A 14,756-nucleotide genomic window follows, 5' to 3' on the forward strand; every position below is an offset into this window, starting at 1 on the left:
GACGTCTCCTCCGCATTCGTCCGGGAATCATGTGGAGCGACAAGCCCACCGACTAGGATTTGGTGCTAAAAAAGGGACTGGAGATTCTCGGCAGGCTACCCGAGCATTTATTAATGCGGCTCCCCGTCTCCGAATCTACATCTATGCAACTAAAACTTGGTCTTTTCAAACTACTAATTCGAATTCAAGTTTCTCTTTGTTCCACCAAAACTTGTCTGTGCATTTCATCATGGGCTCTAAGCAATTCTCCTTTGTCAACATCTCACACCCAGAAGAGAGTCGGAGCCGCCACAACCTGGCCTACGTTCGCCGCCATGTCATGGCAGACGTCGGTCGTTCGAAGCGCAAAAAGCCAAGATATAAGATTATTCCTCTTGAAGTCGCTTCTAGTGGAGATGCATCTGAGGCAAAGCCAGTGAAGATTGAGGCGGCTGAGTCACCACCTCTTGGGAGAATGCCACCGTCGTTTCAATTACACTTCGTTGACACGAATGCTCGCGCTTGCGAACTTATCAGCTTCAGTAAGTGTCTGATTCATACGGTTCATCTATAATTGTTACTGGGAATCATATCCTTAACGCACATCGTAGTGGCTGCTGAGGCCGACTATGTATATCGACCGTTCCGCACCTCATGGGTTCAAATTGGCCTCTCAGACCCAACCGCGTTTGATCTATGGCTGGCGCAGGCCATTGTGATTCGAGGTCGTGCTGCAGAGGAAGATATCACATCCTGTCCCGGCGTGGAGTATTTAAGCAACCCCGAGGCGAATAAGTATTACAGTAGATCACTCAACCAGCTATCCCGCCGACTGAGTAGTCGCGAAGAGTGTGTAAGCATGGGCGTCATAGCAATTATTATGGGATTTATATGCATTGATGTAAGAAAACCCTCAGCCGTTGTTTTAGTCTAACCAGACGCTAAATACTTTACCTTGTCTAGACACGCGTGGGAAACTGGAGTCGGTATTCTATGCATATGAATGGTTTGGAGCGGATATATCATCTTCGCAACGGGTTTGACGAATTGGACAGGGAGATTTCATTGATGGCTTTTTTGTGAGTATCTCTGCTTGTCAGGATCGAGATTCCTACAACTGCTAATAAGTGAATAGTGTTGATTTAATGGGCGCTTCCATGCTCGATCGCTATCCTCGATTTCCCATTCCAAAACACTGCGTCAATCCTTCGGAAATGAATTATGAAAGCGACATGTCAGATACGTTACAAAGTTTACTCAGCGATGCTAAGACGATGGCACCTCAAGGAGAGCGGATATACGGCATGCTAAGAGTAACAGCATCAGTCATCGCGATGGTCAATCGGAATACCAACGATCCCCTATTCTGGACTCATGACGCGGCTCTGGCCGAGAAATTGGGATCTGCGAGTCACTTTATACTATCAATACCTAAATCTCCAGAAGACGATCCACATACAGACTATCCTGTCTTTGTTGTGCAGAGAATGGTACAGCTCGCATGCTTGATGGTCATGTCAAAGTTGAAGCAATTGGCATCTTTCCACTGGGCTGATATAGACCCCCTTGGAGAACGACTTGGCAAACTACTTCAATTGCCTTGTTACGAGGTTCCTGTACAGCTCCAACAAATACGTCTCTGGGCGATTGTGATAGCTTGCTCATTACTGGATCCCGAAGCACAAGTCCCGTTCCTTATCGAATTGAGGCAGTCAATAAGAACGCTGGGTTATCCCACTGCCGAAGAGGCCATTGAATATGTCAAAAACCTCCTTTGGCTCGAAAACATTGACATCATTGCAGCAGAGAGCCTATACGGATGCTGCAACATGATTGGTGTGTTGAATGGTGGGAAAACGGGAGAGGATCGCGTCGATATTTATCAAAACAAGAATTGAGCAGAGAGGATTTACAACTGTACCATAGACGATATACATGACTGGAAGTTATTAGGAGAATAATTACGACAAAATTCCACTTGATTCCATTAACACGGTGTTGCAGACAAGCAATGTAGCTAGTGTACTCTGTACTAGAGAGCAGAGCTCAGACTGATTCAAAGTTCCATTACCAGCTTCACAACAAAGAAATTGTGGAAGAAAAATGAAATTCACTGATTATATAAGGGGAAAAAATTGAATAAAATAAATTAAAAAACAAGAAACATGTCTTTCAGCATAATCTCTGCGCTGTAACTTTCATCGCGAGACTTACGGCAGAATAGTTTAGCCGGATTTAAGTTTATCCGCCGCGCACCATCATCGCATTTTCTCTGGCGATAGCGTCAAGTAAAGCTTCAGCAAATCACACGAGCAAAGCGACAAATAGCTCCATTCGCGCCGTCTTTTCCCATCCCATCTCGATATATAGAAAGAGGAGGGAAGAATTGATTCGGGTCTCGCTCTAGACACACTCAATTCAAATCCAAGGAGCGGGCACCCAAACATCGACACTTCAAATCATCCGACAAAGATTCTCAACACCAAGGCGAGATTCGTTGAATCCCGATTGCCTCACTCCTTGAGAGATACAAACAATAAATCAACATCTCCAACTCAACAATCTCTCCACAATGGCATCTTCTTCAATCACCGGGCTCTTCAGCCGCCTCTCCCTCCTCTCACGAACCACACCCTCAACCACAACCACAACCATGACAACCCCCCGCCTCTTCTCGACAACCTCCTCCTCCCTCGCCCGCAAACTTCCCACCCCAGCCTCCGCCCCCAAAACCGCCCGCCGCAACCGCTCTGCCCCCAAGTCCGAAAACTTCAACCGCATCCGCACCCTCCGCCGCAACATGTTCTCCCCGGCGCCCCCTCCCCTGCGCATGGCCCGCCAGCGCTACCTCCGCCACTGGACCATCCACCGCGCCTGGATGCTCTTCCGCCGCAAGCAGCACGAGGCCATCGAGAAGGAGAGGAGCAGGATGCACGCGGGCATGTACAATGCCTGCGAGGAGCTGCGCAAGACGGTCGGGCCTGGGTCGAGGGGCGAGGGATATCTGTACCGAGTCGCCATGGAGAAGAAGGGCGTCTATGGACTTGAGGGCGTGCCGATAGAGTATGCTAGGTTCCAGACGGATAGCCCTGCGAAAGAGCCGTGGAATCACGATTGGAAGAGGTAGAGAAGGGAACGATTTGGAGCTGGCAGGAGGGAAAAAAGAAGAAGAAACGAAATAGACGCCATGTATGAATATGAAGAATTGTATAATACCACCCATGATATATCCAAAATCGATAGCGTGGTCAAAATAAAGTGAGCATAGTGGAGAAGAATAGATCACAAGTGATGGCATGAGCATTCAATTGGGAGACTCGACATTCTTATTGCTAAAATAGCAGAGTATAAAAATCGCCCTCTCCATCATTCACCCTTTTCCGCCCAAAAAAAGTCCCATATACCACAAAAATGGGACAAAAAAACACAATATACCAGTTATTGATCTATGCCATCCACCATATTAGTACAGAGGTTGAAACCGCCTCGCTTTGAAGCGCTTTTTCTCCGCTGCGACAGAATACGCTTGCCAAACATTTGCGATAAAAACAGCATTTAAAAATCCAAGAGTAAAAAATAAACAGAGCTTTCCAATAAGGTAAACCAGAAAGAACGGCGAAAGGACGGCTGGTAACCTCGACCCTCTCAGGCCGAGACCATGTTCTCGTAGTGGTTGTATGTATGCTTTTATGCAATACTTGATGTGATGTAATCAGCTGCAATTCCAAGGAAGGAAGAAACATTAGTTTCAAAGGCCGTGTAATGGAGAGAAAAGCATTGCGCTTATACTCTTCTCAGCAGAGATGGGGATGAACTGTGCTTTGCCAAGTAGCAACAAGCTTTGAAAATGCAAGCATCATGTCATGGCCTCATTCGTCAAGATGCAGGCTCGTAACGGTGCGTTGTTCGGCCACTTTCCTTTGGCCCAAATATTTCATGTCGACTTTCGTTCGACGCGTGAGGACGAAATTCCAAGTCCTACAGAACAACGCAACAGCCTGTGCTCTCCCCCTTCTCGAATGTGAGGAGAGCCGCTCGGGTAGCCGCCTCAAAGACATCATCAACACCCTCTCCGCTCAAACTGGAGCATTCGAGATATCTCTTGGCGCCAATCTCTCGAGCGACGCCCTCGCCGTCGTGCGCAGTGACGAATCGCAGTGACTTTTTGCGCATCTCCTCGATGGCAACGGGATCATCGCGCAGATCTTTTTTCAATCCAACGAGTATGATCGGCACTCCTTCACAAAGGCGAGTAGCTTCCTCAATCCACTAGAATAACAACAATATATCAGCACACAGCTATTCCATCACATGCTGAATGGGCGCCATCGAACCTTGTGTTTGACATTATCAAGGGAATCGGGCGTATCGACGGAGAAGCCTATTAGGATGACATGCGCCTTGGAGTAGGCAAGGGGTCGTAAGCGTTCGTAGTCTTCTTGGCCGGCCGTATCCCACAGAGCAAGCTGCACGGACTTGCCATCTACTCTGCAGTCGGTTACGTAGTTTTCGAAGACGGTGGGAATCTGTATTGGGAGGTTAATCTCGGCTGTGAGGGTGCGCAATCGCGATCGAAACTCACGTAATGCTACATCATGGTTAGCGACCGCGTACACTTTGTCTAGAGTAGAGAGAGAGCTTGGAATAACATACTGTAGGGAAATAACCGAGTGTGAAGACGCTGAGCAGACTTGTCTTGCCGCAGGCACCATCTCCGATGATGACGAGCTTCCTACAAGTTTGCTCTGGTTAGCAAAACAATTCCGTTGTCCAGCAGATTCTGCCATGGATCAAGCCAAATCATGGGCTCAACACCCGGCATCGAACGAATAGAAAGCCACCAGTGACAACAATAAACAATAACAGAGGCATGGACGTCGATCGTACCTGCGGATGACATTTTGCGGACTCCCACTAGCCATGTTGAAGCGATGCGATTAAGAGCTGCTGGATATGGATAGATGGATGGACAAAGTCGTCAAGTGGGAAACGAAAAGCGAAAGCAGGCAGACAGGGCCAGGCGTCGGATTCTTGTGCCAAACGGAACTCCCCCAGTCCCAACGGCCTTGTTCGCCGAAGATCTGTGGATGACGGACAGGACCAGTTTAAAAGCAGTGGCTCCCGGGGCAAATCGAGCTCGATTATCGATGTTATGAATCTTGGTTCGGGAACGCCGCTCTTGTGCTGCCTCCCAGAATCGTACTGTCGCGTCTAGGGGATACGGGTTGGACCAGGGCGGTGGAACGGATTGGTTGGTTGCCAGGCGATTTATCGGAATACGAGCTTGGACGAGTCTCCAGTTATTCGCTGCGGCGAGCGGTCGGCTGCAAAGGACTTTGGCCGCGCCAATGGAGGATCAGATCAGGGCAGGCTAGGGGCAGAAAGAATCACACAACTTTGCAGCAGCTGCTGTAACTGTAGCGAGACAATCAATGTGAGGCAGAAAATAAAAAAGAAGCACTGGAGGGAAAAAAAAGAAAAGGAACAGGCAGGGTTTAAGGGGGGAAAGGCGCTGCTCACGGCGCTATCGTTGCTAAGGCTAAGAGGAATAGCATAGCACAGCACAGGTCCTTAGCAAATGCAGCCCAGCAACGTTTCACCAACAAGATGGGCCGCTAGACTGCTGGTGGATCGAGGCCGAGTTGAGGCTTGCGTCTGACGCTGAGGCCGGACTTTACGACTCAAGAAGAGAAGAAGGAGTTCGCGCCAGATTACATAAAGCAGCAAGCCGGCCAACCAGCGGCTCAGCTTCGCCTCGGCCATCCCAAAAGTGTCTTGACTTGGGACGGGCTGTACCTTTGCCGGAAGCATTACGGCCACAGTAGCGTTGACTGCTAGTACCTGGCCGGCCGATTGAACTGTCTTACGGAGACAGGGATATTTTTAAAAAATAGTGGCATTGAGAGTATTAGAGAGGGTTAGTGTTAGTGTCGAGTTCAATAAAGGGAATTATTGCGATGTACATGTATGTAAGCCTGCAACTACTTGCCTCTGGCCGCCCGTCTGTCTATGCGATCTGTCAGTCTATCTCTTGTCAATCTCTTGTTTTCTCTTGTCTGCGCCTCTCCTCGGAGTCGTCCTGATCTTCGCTCGGTCGGCGGAATACTACCGATCGTCCCGCTTCCAAGCGAGGCTGAGTCTCGGGCGAATGAGCGACCGCCTTCAAAGCCATGGTGTAACATCACGCATGAGAGCGAAGGCGCTAAGAAAGCAAACAAAGCCTCTCCTTGCAAGTCTATTGGGCGCACGGCTGGATGCTCTGTACGAGAACGCCATGGTGCATTGCAACGCGTCTCGTTTTCTGCCGTCTTTCATGCAGGGACTTCGGGTTGATGGCAGGTCCAATGCTATGTTATGATATCAGTCCGGGGACAAAGACGAGAGTGGCCTACTGTAATCTGGGGGCTATCGCGTTTGATGCCCGACAAAGCACCAAGGAAGGATTCAACTACAGGGCCAGCTAGGGCTGAAATGAGCGCAAGCTTTGCGGGAAAAGAAGCTTCTCGGGGCATTCTGGCGAATAACGAGCCGCCAATGTCAATAGTCTACCCTGTTAATTCATGGCTTGCATCAGGCACTTTGCGGGCTGCTCATGCTCATGTCAACACTGCCCTACGACGAGTAACTACCTAAGCAGGTTACCGTGATTGCTAGTGTAGGCCATGATGGACAATGGTGGGGTTCAGCCCTCTGCAGGATTCTTACCTTGCATGAGCGCCAGACAAACTTCGTGCACTTGGTGCAGATGGGCTTATTTTCAGCTGCCAGCAGACGGGCGGCAAGGCAGAAATAGAGGCCATTGTGAAGCATTGGATAAAGTGTAAGTGTAGCAAGTCTGGAGATGCTGCAAGAGCCTCCCCTGGCCTGCCTGCTGCCTGCAATGCATCAGCTGCTTGGAGACATGCGTCCGTGTCTAACAGGTCAGGAGAGTGAACAGCCACTGTGCTTCACCGAATGGCATTCGAGGCGTTTCTAGAGGGTCCTGTCCCAAAGCGGTAGGCTACGTAACTTGACGTAGAGCACGAGGGTCTCTTCTCAATGCGGAAAACGGCCATCCAATTCATATCGATAGCCAAGTTGCGTCCCGAGATGCATTGCTGCCGTCGTGGTAGGTAAGTGTAAACAATCTAACTGCCTTTGTACAGAAGACCCCTTGCTTTGTCCAAATTGTGTACCCGCTTGATATCAAAGGGCTGCATTGATCTGAGTAATCTTTATCGTAGCAACTACTTAAGTAGAGACGTATTGGACGCCGGATCAAGGTAACATCCATCTGTCATCTACCAGGTAGTGATCAGTGTGGCATTACCTATGACGCAGACTCCATGTGTATCAGCTATGACGATCTATGCCTCAGAGAGCCTTGTGAAAGCCGTAGCGAAATAGCCATCATCCGCCGCTCTCTGGCATCAGACCATGGCAACAGCCTCGCGAGCAAATGGCAACGTGGTATTACATGGATGTCAATACATAGCAGGCAGGCACAGATGCAGCCACACCGAATGAGGCGAGCTGGTAACTATCTGTACGACCTTGATGCCCAACAAATCCGCTGCTCCTTGCATGGCTACGTGCTGATCGCAGGACTATCACAGGACCATGTACTCTGTACCGTAGGACTACCACCGCTTCACCCTTGCTTGCCCTTGCACCACAGCTTCAGGCGAGGGGTTACTATGACCCAGCGCTGAACCTGAACCCGAACCCAGGGAGAGCTCATCCGCTAAAAATAGGAAATAGTGACCTAATCAAACGCTCTAAGTAGACGTCACTGCCAAACAACGACTAAGTTCTGCTGCTTTATGTAAGTCGTCAGGGTGTGTTTGAGCTCAGGCACGTACGAAGTACGACAACAAGGCAGGGAAAGCGCCAATGCCCCTTTGTATGTACTTGACATGTTTGGATGTACCAGGTAGTAGTAATCTTTGTGATGTGATGAATGCGGTGATGTGCGCCCACCATTGCTCGAAACGAAGCAGGGCAGCAGCGGTACCGATGTCAATCACGGGGTACAGGCACACGCCAGTGACATAGGCCACGCTGCGTACGATGCACAGCACCGAGTGCCCATGCCCTTGCGGTGGTGTACAGGTACATGTACTTTGCAGGCCATAAGGGTCCACGCCTGCTGGAAGCACCTGGAAGGACCCCTACAGCACACACAGCGCCTGTTGGCTCTGTGCTTTGGGCTTTGGTAGCAGGTAGGCCCGCCAACCCCAGCGCCTCAGGCACAAAGCCAGATTTCGGCTGCGGATCTGGGTGTTAAAAGGGCATCACGTGCCGTTGCACAGGGTCGCCTTTTCAAATCCAGCGCGAAATCTGATAGACGGCTTTCAGCCCCGGTTTTCGCCAGCCTCAACAGGGACGTCTATTCTTGCATAACAGAAGTACATGCCGCTATGTAACTACACCACACGGTGACTTCCATCGATTTCTGGCCCTCCAAAGCATCGCCCACGACTCTCCCAATCGCCTTCCCCACGCAATCGACGCGAGCCTCACGACGCGCCGCATCTCACAGGCTCAGGCTCTCGGCCGGGGCTCTTCGAAACCCCCACTGGCGTCATTGCTGACCTAACCCTGAATTGGCTTTGCGGATTGTGAGTGCCTCATTTTGAGTCGCCGGCAACCTCCACCAGCAAACCCAGCCATCGCCATCGACCTCGAACGCCGTGCTTTGCCACCCGCAGCTGGCCTTGTCCTTGACCGTCCGCACGCCCTTCCTGCTGCTGCTGTGTCCCAGTAACCCGACGACTGACTTGCTTGTTTTCTTCCTGCTGCAGGCTGCGTCGTTTTGAGCCGCCCTGGGCCCCCAGTCCCGAGACTTGATGCTCTCAACTGCCTTGCTTCCGTAGATTCACGATGCCGGCCCATCACCAGAAACCGGCCCCCCTCGCGCCGGCATCGCCTCGAAACACTGCCAAATACACTAACAAGGACGGCTCCAAGTTCATCACCGTTCCCAAGGCCAGCCCGTCAGACTCGTCCCGGCCCTCGACGCCCACCATCGCCAAATCCAACAAGGCCCCGCCGCCCGCGGACTCGACAGGCCTCGACACGTCGGCGCCCACGGTAAATCGCAAGAAGCAGAAGCGGCGGCAAAAGGCTGCGGCCAAGGCGGCTGCGCAGGCTGCCAATGGCCATCCCAGCCCCGCTCTCAGCTCCGACAAGCCGATGCCCGCGGACTATGAGCTTGTCGCAAGTGATGAGGATGATGACGTTTATGATCTAGCTGACGACGCGGAGCCTATGCCGACGACGAATGGCCACCTCATAGATCCTAAAGCTAATAAAAAGAACAAGAAAAAGAAGAAAAAGACCGGTCCCGGTGCCCTCGCCGAGGAGATGGATCTGGCACAGCATCGTCATAACCACCATACTCACAACCATCGTTATCACGGGGACGACTTGGCGCCAGCGGCTCCGGCGCCGCGTGGCTCTGGAATGTCTAGGGATAAGATATGGAGTACTAGCAATCACGAGGAGCGCGAGCGTATCAAGGAGTTCTGGCTTGGCCTGGGCGAGGATGACCGGAAATCCTTGGTCAAGGTGGAAAAGGACGCCGTACTAAAGAAGATGAAGGAGCAGCAGAAGCATACCTGTAGCTGTACCGTCTGCGGGAGAAAGCGCACCGCCATCGAGGAGGAACTGGAAGGTCTGTATGATGCATACTATCTCGAGCTCGAGCAGTTTGCAAATCAAGGAGAGGGCCCCCCGATGCTACCCCCTCCTCCCCGAGACTTTTCGATGCGTCCAACGCGAGGTTTGCCCGGAGGATACCCCCGGCCTCCCCCAGCTCGCGGTCGAATAGTGGAGCACGTGGGCGACGATGACGAAGAGTTAGAGGAAGCATACAGTGAAGACGAAGCGGAGGACGACGAGTATAGCGACGACGAACCTCCCGAGGAATTTCACGGCTCTCCTGACCGAGACGTAGCTGATTTCTTGACGTTTGGTAACAGTCTCCAAGTCAAGGGTACGCAACTTCTTGATTCACTTCTGCACAGATATGGTAACATGGACTTAGGCGGCATTCTCACCGTGGCGGATGACCTACTCAAAAACGACGGCAGACGCTTCATCGAAATGATGGAGCAGCTTGCGGAACGTCGAATGGCCCGAGAAGAGGACGCGCGAGAGCACTTCGCTCGCGGCTACGGTCATCCTAACGGCTCATACTCCGCTCCTCACAACCATCCTCCTCCTGAAGACGAAGACTACGAGGACGAAGAAGAGGAGGAGGAAGAGGACTACGACGATAGTCAAGACGAGGAGTATGAGGATGAAGAGGTATACTACAACCCATCTGTGATGCCGTCCAAGTTCCATACTGAGTGCTGTTGCCAGGACCCAATGACAGAAGAGCAGCGAATGGAAGAAGGCCGACGCATGTTCCAGATATTCGCCGCCCGCATGTTCGAACAACGAGTACTATCCGCGTACAAAGAGAAAGTGGCCAAGGAGCGTCAAGAAAAGCTACTAGAAGAGCTGGAGGAGGAAAGCCGAGCGGTGGACGAGCAGAAGGCGAAAAAAGCAAAGAATGCTCAAAAGAAGAAGGACAAGGCGGCCCAAAGAAAGCAAGCGCTTGCAGACGAAAAGGCTCGAAAAGAAGCCGAGAAGGCCGCCGAGGAAACTGCCCGGATCGAAGCCGAGAGGAAGAAGATTGCTGAGCAGAAACAGAAAGCCGAAGAGAAACGCAAGCAGAAGGAAGCCCAAAAGAAGGCCGAAGAGGACGCGCGGCTAAAGAAGGAGGCTGAACGACTGCGGCGGATCCACGAGCAGAAAGAGAAGCAAGCCGAAGTGGAACGAAAAGCGCGCGAGGCCAAGGAGCGAGAAAAGAAGCTCAAGGACGAGCAACGCACCAAAGAACGGGAAGCCCGAGAGCAGAAAGAGCGAGAGGCTCAGGAGCGTAAGGACAAACAGGAACGCGACAAGCGAGATAAGGAGGCTAGAGCTGCTGCAAAATCCCAAAAGGAGTCTCGAGAGGCCGCAGAGGCTGCCAGAGAAGAACAGCTGCAACGAGCCAAGGAAGAAAAGGCTGCGCCAAAGGTTTCCTCTGTTCAGGTAGCTCAAACTCAACCCTCACAACCCGCCAAGCGTGGAAATCAGCAACAGCAACAGCAGCCTCCCCAGACGGCGCAGACTCCTGTTATCTTGCCCGCAGTCTTGCCTCAACATCCTCCTAATCCAGCAAGCTTCATTTCGCCAAAGATTCCCGTAGCAACTCCGGCAATTCCCAAAGCGCCAACTCCCATACGGCCGAGGACGACGTCTCAGCAACACGGGACCGGGCCGGCAAGCTCATCTGACTCGCAGACAGCATCCGTACCTAGCCAGAGCGCATCACCACATTCTGTCACGCCGGTGTATACCAGCCCTAGTTCGACTGGGCCCGAGAGGAGAATTAGCGCAGGCACTCCAGTCACGATACAGCCAGCTACAATGTCAGGTACACCACCTGGGCTGCCACTGCCCAAGGGCCCAAGCCCATCTGCCCCGTTCCAGCTACCCATGATGAATATGCAGCCTCCTCCAGGGCTGGGTCCCCATGGGCCTCCACCCCCGCCAGGTTTCTCCAACCGGCCGGGTCACGATCCCATTTTCCCGGTAGGGTTTCGACCGAGTCCCGGTCATAATATGATGATTCCGCCGCCTGGTATCAACAGCTCTGCGGTTCGCGGCTATCCACCCGTCACAATGCCTCCTCCCGGGTTCTCACAGCCAACTGGTGACTATACCATGAACCAAGGCTATCCCATGCCTACCAGAGACGGTCCTGTCATGACACACGGACGCCAAGGTTCTGTTGGATTCGAGAGCGCCCCCGGTACTCCTGGACAGCCGATCGGACGACCAGCACCGATAGGCCGTCCTGGCAGCGTCAGTCATGGATATTCGCGTGACAAGGAGGAGGATACGCAGCATCTCGGAAGCCGTGTTCTTGTTGAGGACGATGAGCCATTGGGTGCAGATGCTGGTGTTGGCGGCATGCGTCATCAACCATTAGGACCTCGAGGCGGCTTTGCTGCAGGCCCTTTTATTGACTCTGGATTTCCAATGGGCCACAACCCTTGGGGTCCTATCAACAGCCCTCCGCAGCCTTTCCCTCTCGCTACGGCCCAGCAGCCATTTGCTCTACCGACGTTTGGCAATCCAGGCTGGGGTCCTCCAAGCGGCCCACCAGGATTCCATGTTGGATCTCCTAGCGGATTGGGATCCATTCGCGCCCAGCCTCGCCACGTAACAGTGCGCCTACTACTCTCACAGGCGTGCAAAGAGTTGACAAATTCGGCCAATGCCGACAAGGATGGTTACGTTGATCTGGCAGACATCAAGGGACATGTCAGCTTGGTGTCTGGTGACCCCAGCATCTCGGAACAAGACCTGTTAAACCTTTGTGATACTGTCGGCAGTCTGTCAAACGGTGGGGGTTCCTTTGATGTGAAGCAAGATGCTGTGGGGCTCAAGAAGATACGATGGGTTCCTGACACGGACGAAGGGCTAAATCCTCACTTTCGGGCAGTCGGAGCTCCCGGTGAGATTGGCAGTCCTTTGGTAGGCCATGCCTCTTTGCGCGGGATTTAGGCAGATCTCGAAAAGATGCAGCACACGGGAACTGAAGAGAGCCCTTCTAGGCGGATGAACCTATTGGAACGGATCGGTGTGACCCCGTCATCTGCTACGGCTGAGTCTCAGGCACTTCGCATTGCGATGGGCATGAATACCACGGATACTGCGCAGGCATCGGCATCGGCAAATTACCCCTTTATCGACTCGCTAAATACACACACGCACAGAGACGATGCTTCTCCATGGCAGAACATTCAGAGTGCCAATACCATGAGAGGAACGCACAAAAAGGGTATCAGCGAAAACATTACATACAGCAGCTATCATGGGAATGCTACGGATGAAAGCAGTAAAGTGGATACCTGGGTCGGCTTTTACAACCCCCGCAAGAATGGGAGAAGATCTTTGGGCCCTTGATGCTGGATGAGATGCAGCATTTGAGCTTTTTTATTTTTGAAGGCAGGGGAAGATACGAAAGAGGACCAACATTATGTCGTTACTAGACGTGACGACAAGCTATGAGATAGGCTACTATCAAAGTATCAAATCAGCATGGCGCTTGCGCGTGTTCTTGTGTGATTTTAGACGTGTGTGGGTTTATTATTGGGAGGGGAGACTCGAGAGTAGCAACTAGGTGCGAAAGCGTGTCGACATAAATACCCCCCGGAATAGTGTATTCAATCATAACATTTGTCAAGTCATGATGCATTTATTTCTCTCTTTCTTGGTGAGATGCTGGATGCGTATGTCCAGGTTATTAATGCCATTGTGAGAGCATCCAGTATTGTATGATTTATATCCATGTCGTTCGAACTGATAGCGGCACTTGTATTAAACTGGAACAGCCCAGACCATTTCCATCCCGGAAGGTGCAACGATGCCATGTACATGCTTCTTCTTCTTGTGTATTCAAGGCAAAACACGTGAGCTGTTGCAACATCTATAAGTCACAAAATGTCCGTTCCAATTCAAGTACCTTATCTAAATCAATGCTGCTTCTTTAAATAACATCAAATCCCTCCATTTCCTACCCGAGGCTCGCCTCAATCTCTAACGAAATCTTTTTTTGATGATGCGTGCCTTGCTATCTTCCCGACTGAAGAAGAAGCCGGCAAAGTCGCTGCCCACCCTCCCTTGACCTTGTTCCTTGATACTAATAAGGTACTGTAACGTTATGCCACACTCCCCAGTCTTTGTCCCTGTACCCACGGCTCGAAGAGCAACATGATGCGCCGAAAAACAAAATATGAAAAAGCAAGACATCAAAAAGTGCTGATCCGATTTACCTCCCTTTATGCCGTGTCACAAAAAAACATCGTGGCTGTTTTCCTGTTCTCTGACCACCTCAAGCCTGCTTGGTGCTGGGCCAGCGCCACGACCTCGACCTCTTCTGGCTCTCTAAGACCGGGCCTGGTCGGCGAAGGGGTCAGGGCCCTCCTGGCGCATCAGAGGAGCTCGCGTCTCGGCGGCGCGGGCCTTTTTGGTCTGGGCTCGGGCGAGGGCAGTGGCCTCGGCGCGGGCCTCGAGCTGCTTCTGGTGGCGGCTCTCTCGGCAGCAGGCAAAGGTCAGGAAGGTGATGGCGACGACAATGGCGGTGCCGAAGATGATGGCGATGATGATGCCGCCGACGTCGAGGTTGTTCTTCTTCTTCATGCAGACGGTCTGACCCAGAGAGTCGAGAGAGCACATGAGGCCAGGGGCACAGTTGGCCTTGGCCACCTCGGTGGGGACACATGTAAGTGTTCGCAGGACACCCTTATCGGTGGAGATATCGCAGGAGGATGTCTTGACGGTGGATGTGGCCATGCACTGGAGGGTGCCGTCGCGGACCCAGTGGGTTGGGAGCGGTGCGGGCTGGGCTGCTCGGGCGTGGTGCGTCTCGAGGGGGCTGCCAAGGACGCCGCGGTATCGCTTCTTCAGGTCTCCCAAGTTATCGAGCTCGTCGCATCGTCTCAGGGCATATTTGGCCTCGGAGGCGGCCTCGTCGATGGAGCATCCGGCGTTGGTATAACAGGCCTCGAGGTCGCTATCGGTTTCGGCGTAGCCCAGGGTTGACAGGCAGTACTCGAGTGAGACGTGCTGGCCGCACTCAGAGTATCCGGCGAGCTGTTGGCTGTGCTTGCTGAAGCATCCTGCTTCCAGGGCGAGGGCACTGCCGCTGAGGGCGAGGGCAGCAGCAGAGAAGAACTTCATTGTGAGAGAGACTG

General features: G+C 52.3%; 5 protein-coding genes across 5 annotated transcripts; 3 read left to right on the forward strand and 2 right to left on the reverse strand.

The window, feature by feature from the left end:
* The first annotated feature begins 155 nt into the window (after positions 1 to 155).
* Positions 156 to 2,031, forward strand: V8C40DRAFT_257181 (uncharacterized protein). Its single transcript, XM_083218439.1, has 4 exons — positions 156 to 521; positions 591 to 880; positions 943 to 1,058; positions 1,115 to 2,031. Exons 1-4 carry the CDS (start codon positions 230 to 232, stop codon positions 1,875 to 1,877), a joined length of 1,461 nt encoding a protein of 486 aa, XP_083068366.1. The 5' UTR covers positions 156 to 229; the 3' UTR covers positions 1,878 to 2,031.
* A 520-nt stretch (positions 2,032 to 2,551) lies between these two features.
* On the forward strand, positions 2,552 to 3,106 carry V8C40DRAFT_270540 (mitochondrial 54S ribosomal protein mL40; the record flags this gene model as incomplete). Its single annotated transcript, XM_083220195.1, has 1 exon — positions 2,552 to 3,106. The coding sequence occupies one exon, from the start codon at positions 2,552 to 2,554 to the stop codon at positions 3,104 to 3,106; it is 555 nt and encodes a 184-aa protein (XP_083068367.1).
* Positions 3,107 to 3,620: 514 nt separating this feature from the next.
* V8C40DRAFT_122597 (P-loop containing nucleoside triphosphate hydrolase protein) lies at positions 3,621 to 5,225 on the reverse strand. The gene is made up of 5 exons (XM_083210951.1): positions 4,867 to 5,225; positions 4,633 to 4,711; positions 4,562 to 4,567; positions 4,314 to 4,505; positions 3,621 to 4,248 (listed from the first exon to the last, which is right to left on the reverse strand). Exons 1-5 carry the CDS (start codon positions 4,899 to 4,901, stop codon positions 3,958 to 3,960), a joined length of 603 nt encoding a protein of 200 aa, XP_083068368.1. The 5' UTR covers positions 4,902 to 5,225; the 3' UTR covers positions 3,621 to 3,957.
* Positions 5,226 to 9,050: 3,825 nt separating this feature from the next.
* V8C40DRAFT_257194 (salt tolerance down-regulator-domain-containing protein) lies at positions 9,051 to 13,257 on the forward strand. Its single transcript, XM_083218440.1, has 3 exons — positions 9,051 to 9,955; positions 10,007 to 10,269; positions 10,327 to 13,257. The coding sequence occupies exons 1-3, from the start codon at positions 9,154 to 9,156 to the stop codon at positions 12,562 to 12,564; spliced, it is 3,303 nt and encodes a 1,100-aa protein (XP_083068369.1). The 5' UTR covers positions 9,051 to 9,153; the 3' UTR covers positions 12,565 to 13,257.
* A 690-nt stretch (positions 13,258 to 13,947) lies between these two features.
* Positions 13,948 to 14,742, reverse strand: V8C40DRAFT_270543 (uncharacterized protein; the record flags this gene model as incomplete). The annotated part of the gene is made up of 1 exon (XM_083220196.1): positions 13,948 to 14,742. One exon carries the CDS (start codon positions 14,740 to 14,742, stop codon positions 13,948 to 13,950), a length of 795 nt encoding a protein of 264 aa, XP_083068370.1.
* Positions 14,743 to 14,756: the final 14 nt, after the last annotated feature.

The sequence above is a fragment of the Trichoderma camerunense genome, assembly GCF_050948025.1.
Source record: "Trichoderma camerunense strain CBS 138272 chromosome Unknown V8C40scaffold_23, whole genome shotgun sequence".
In the NCBI taxonomy this organism is placed as follows: Eukaryota; Fungi; Ascomycota; class Sordariomycetes; order Hypocreales; family Hypocreaceae; genus Trichoderma; species Trichoderma camerunense.

Bases quoted from the DNA above. Each gene is read 5' to 3' on its own strand.
- V8C40DRAFT_257181 (XM_083218439.1), top strand. From the start codon at position 230: ATGGGCTCTAAGCAATTCTCCTTTGTCAACATCTCACACCCAGAAGAG. The intron at 522-590 runs GTAAGTGTCTGA...CGCACATCGTAG, and splicing joins TTGCGAACTTATCAGCTTCA to TGGCTGCTGAGGCCGACTAT. The intron at 881-942 runs GTAAGAAAACCC...TACCTTGTCTAG, and splicing joins TGGGATTTATATGCATTGAT to ACACGCGTGGGAAACTGGAG.
- V8C40DRAFT_257194 (XM_083218440.1), top strand. From the start codon at position 9,154: ATGCCCGCGGACTATGAGCTTGTCGCAAGTGATGAGGATGATGACGTT. The intron at 9,956-10,006 runs GTACGCAACTTC...ACATGGACTTAG, and splicing joins TAACAGTCTCCAAGTCAAGG to GCGGCATTCTCACCGTGGCG. The intron at 10,270-10,326 runs GTATACTACAAC...TGCTGTTGCCAG, and splicing joins AGGAGTATGAGGATGAAGAG to GACCCAATGACAGAAGAGCA.
- V8C40DRAFT_122597 (XM_083210951.1), bottom strand. From the start codon at position 4,901: ATGGCTAGTGGGAGTCCGCAAAATGTCATCCGCAG. The intron at 4,712-4,866 runs GTACGATCGACG...GCAAACTTGTAG, and splicing joins CCGCAAAATGTCATCCGCAG to GAAGCTCGTCATCATCGGAG. The intron at 4,249-4,313 runs GTTCGATGGCGC...TTGTTATTCTAG, and splicing joins TTGATAATGTCAAACACAAG to TGGATTGAGGAAGCTACTCG.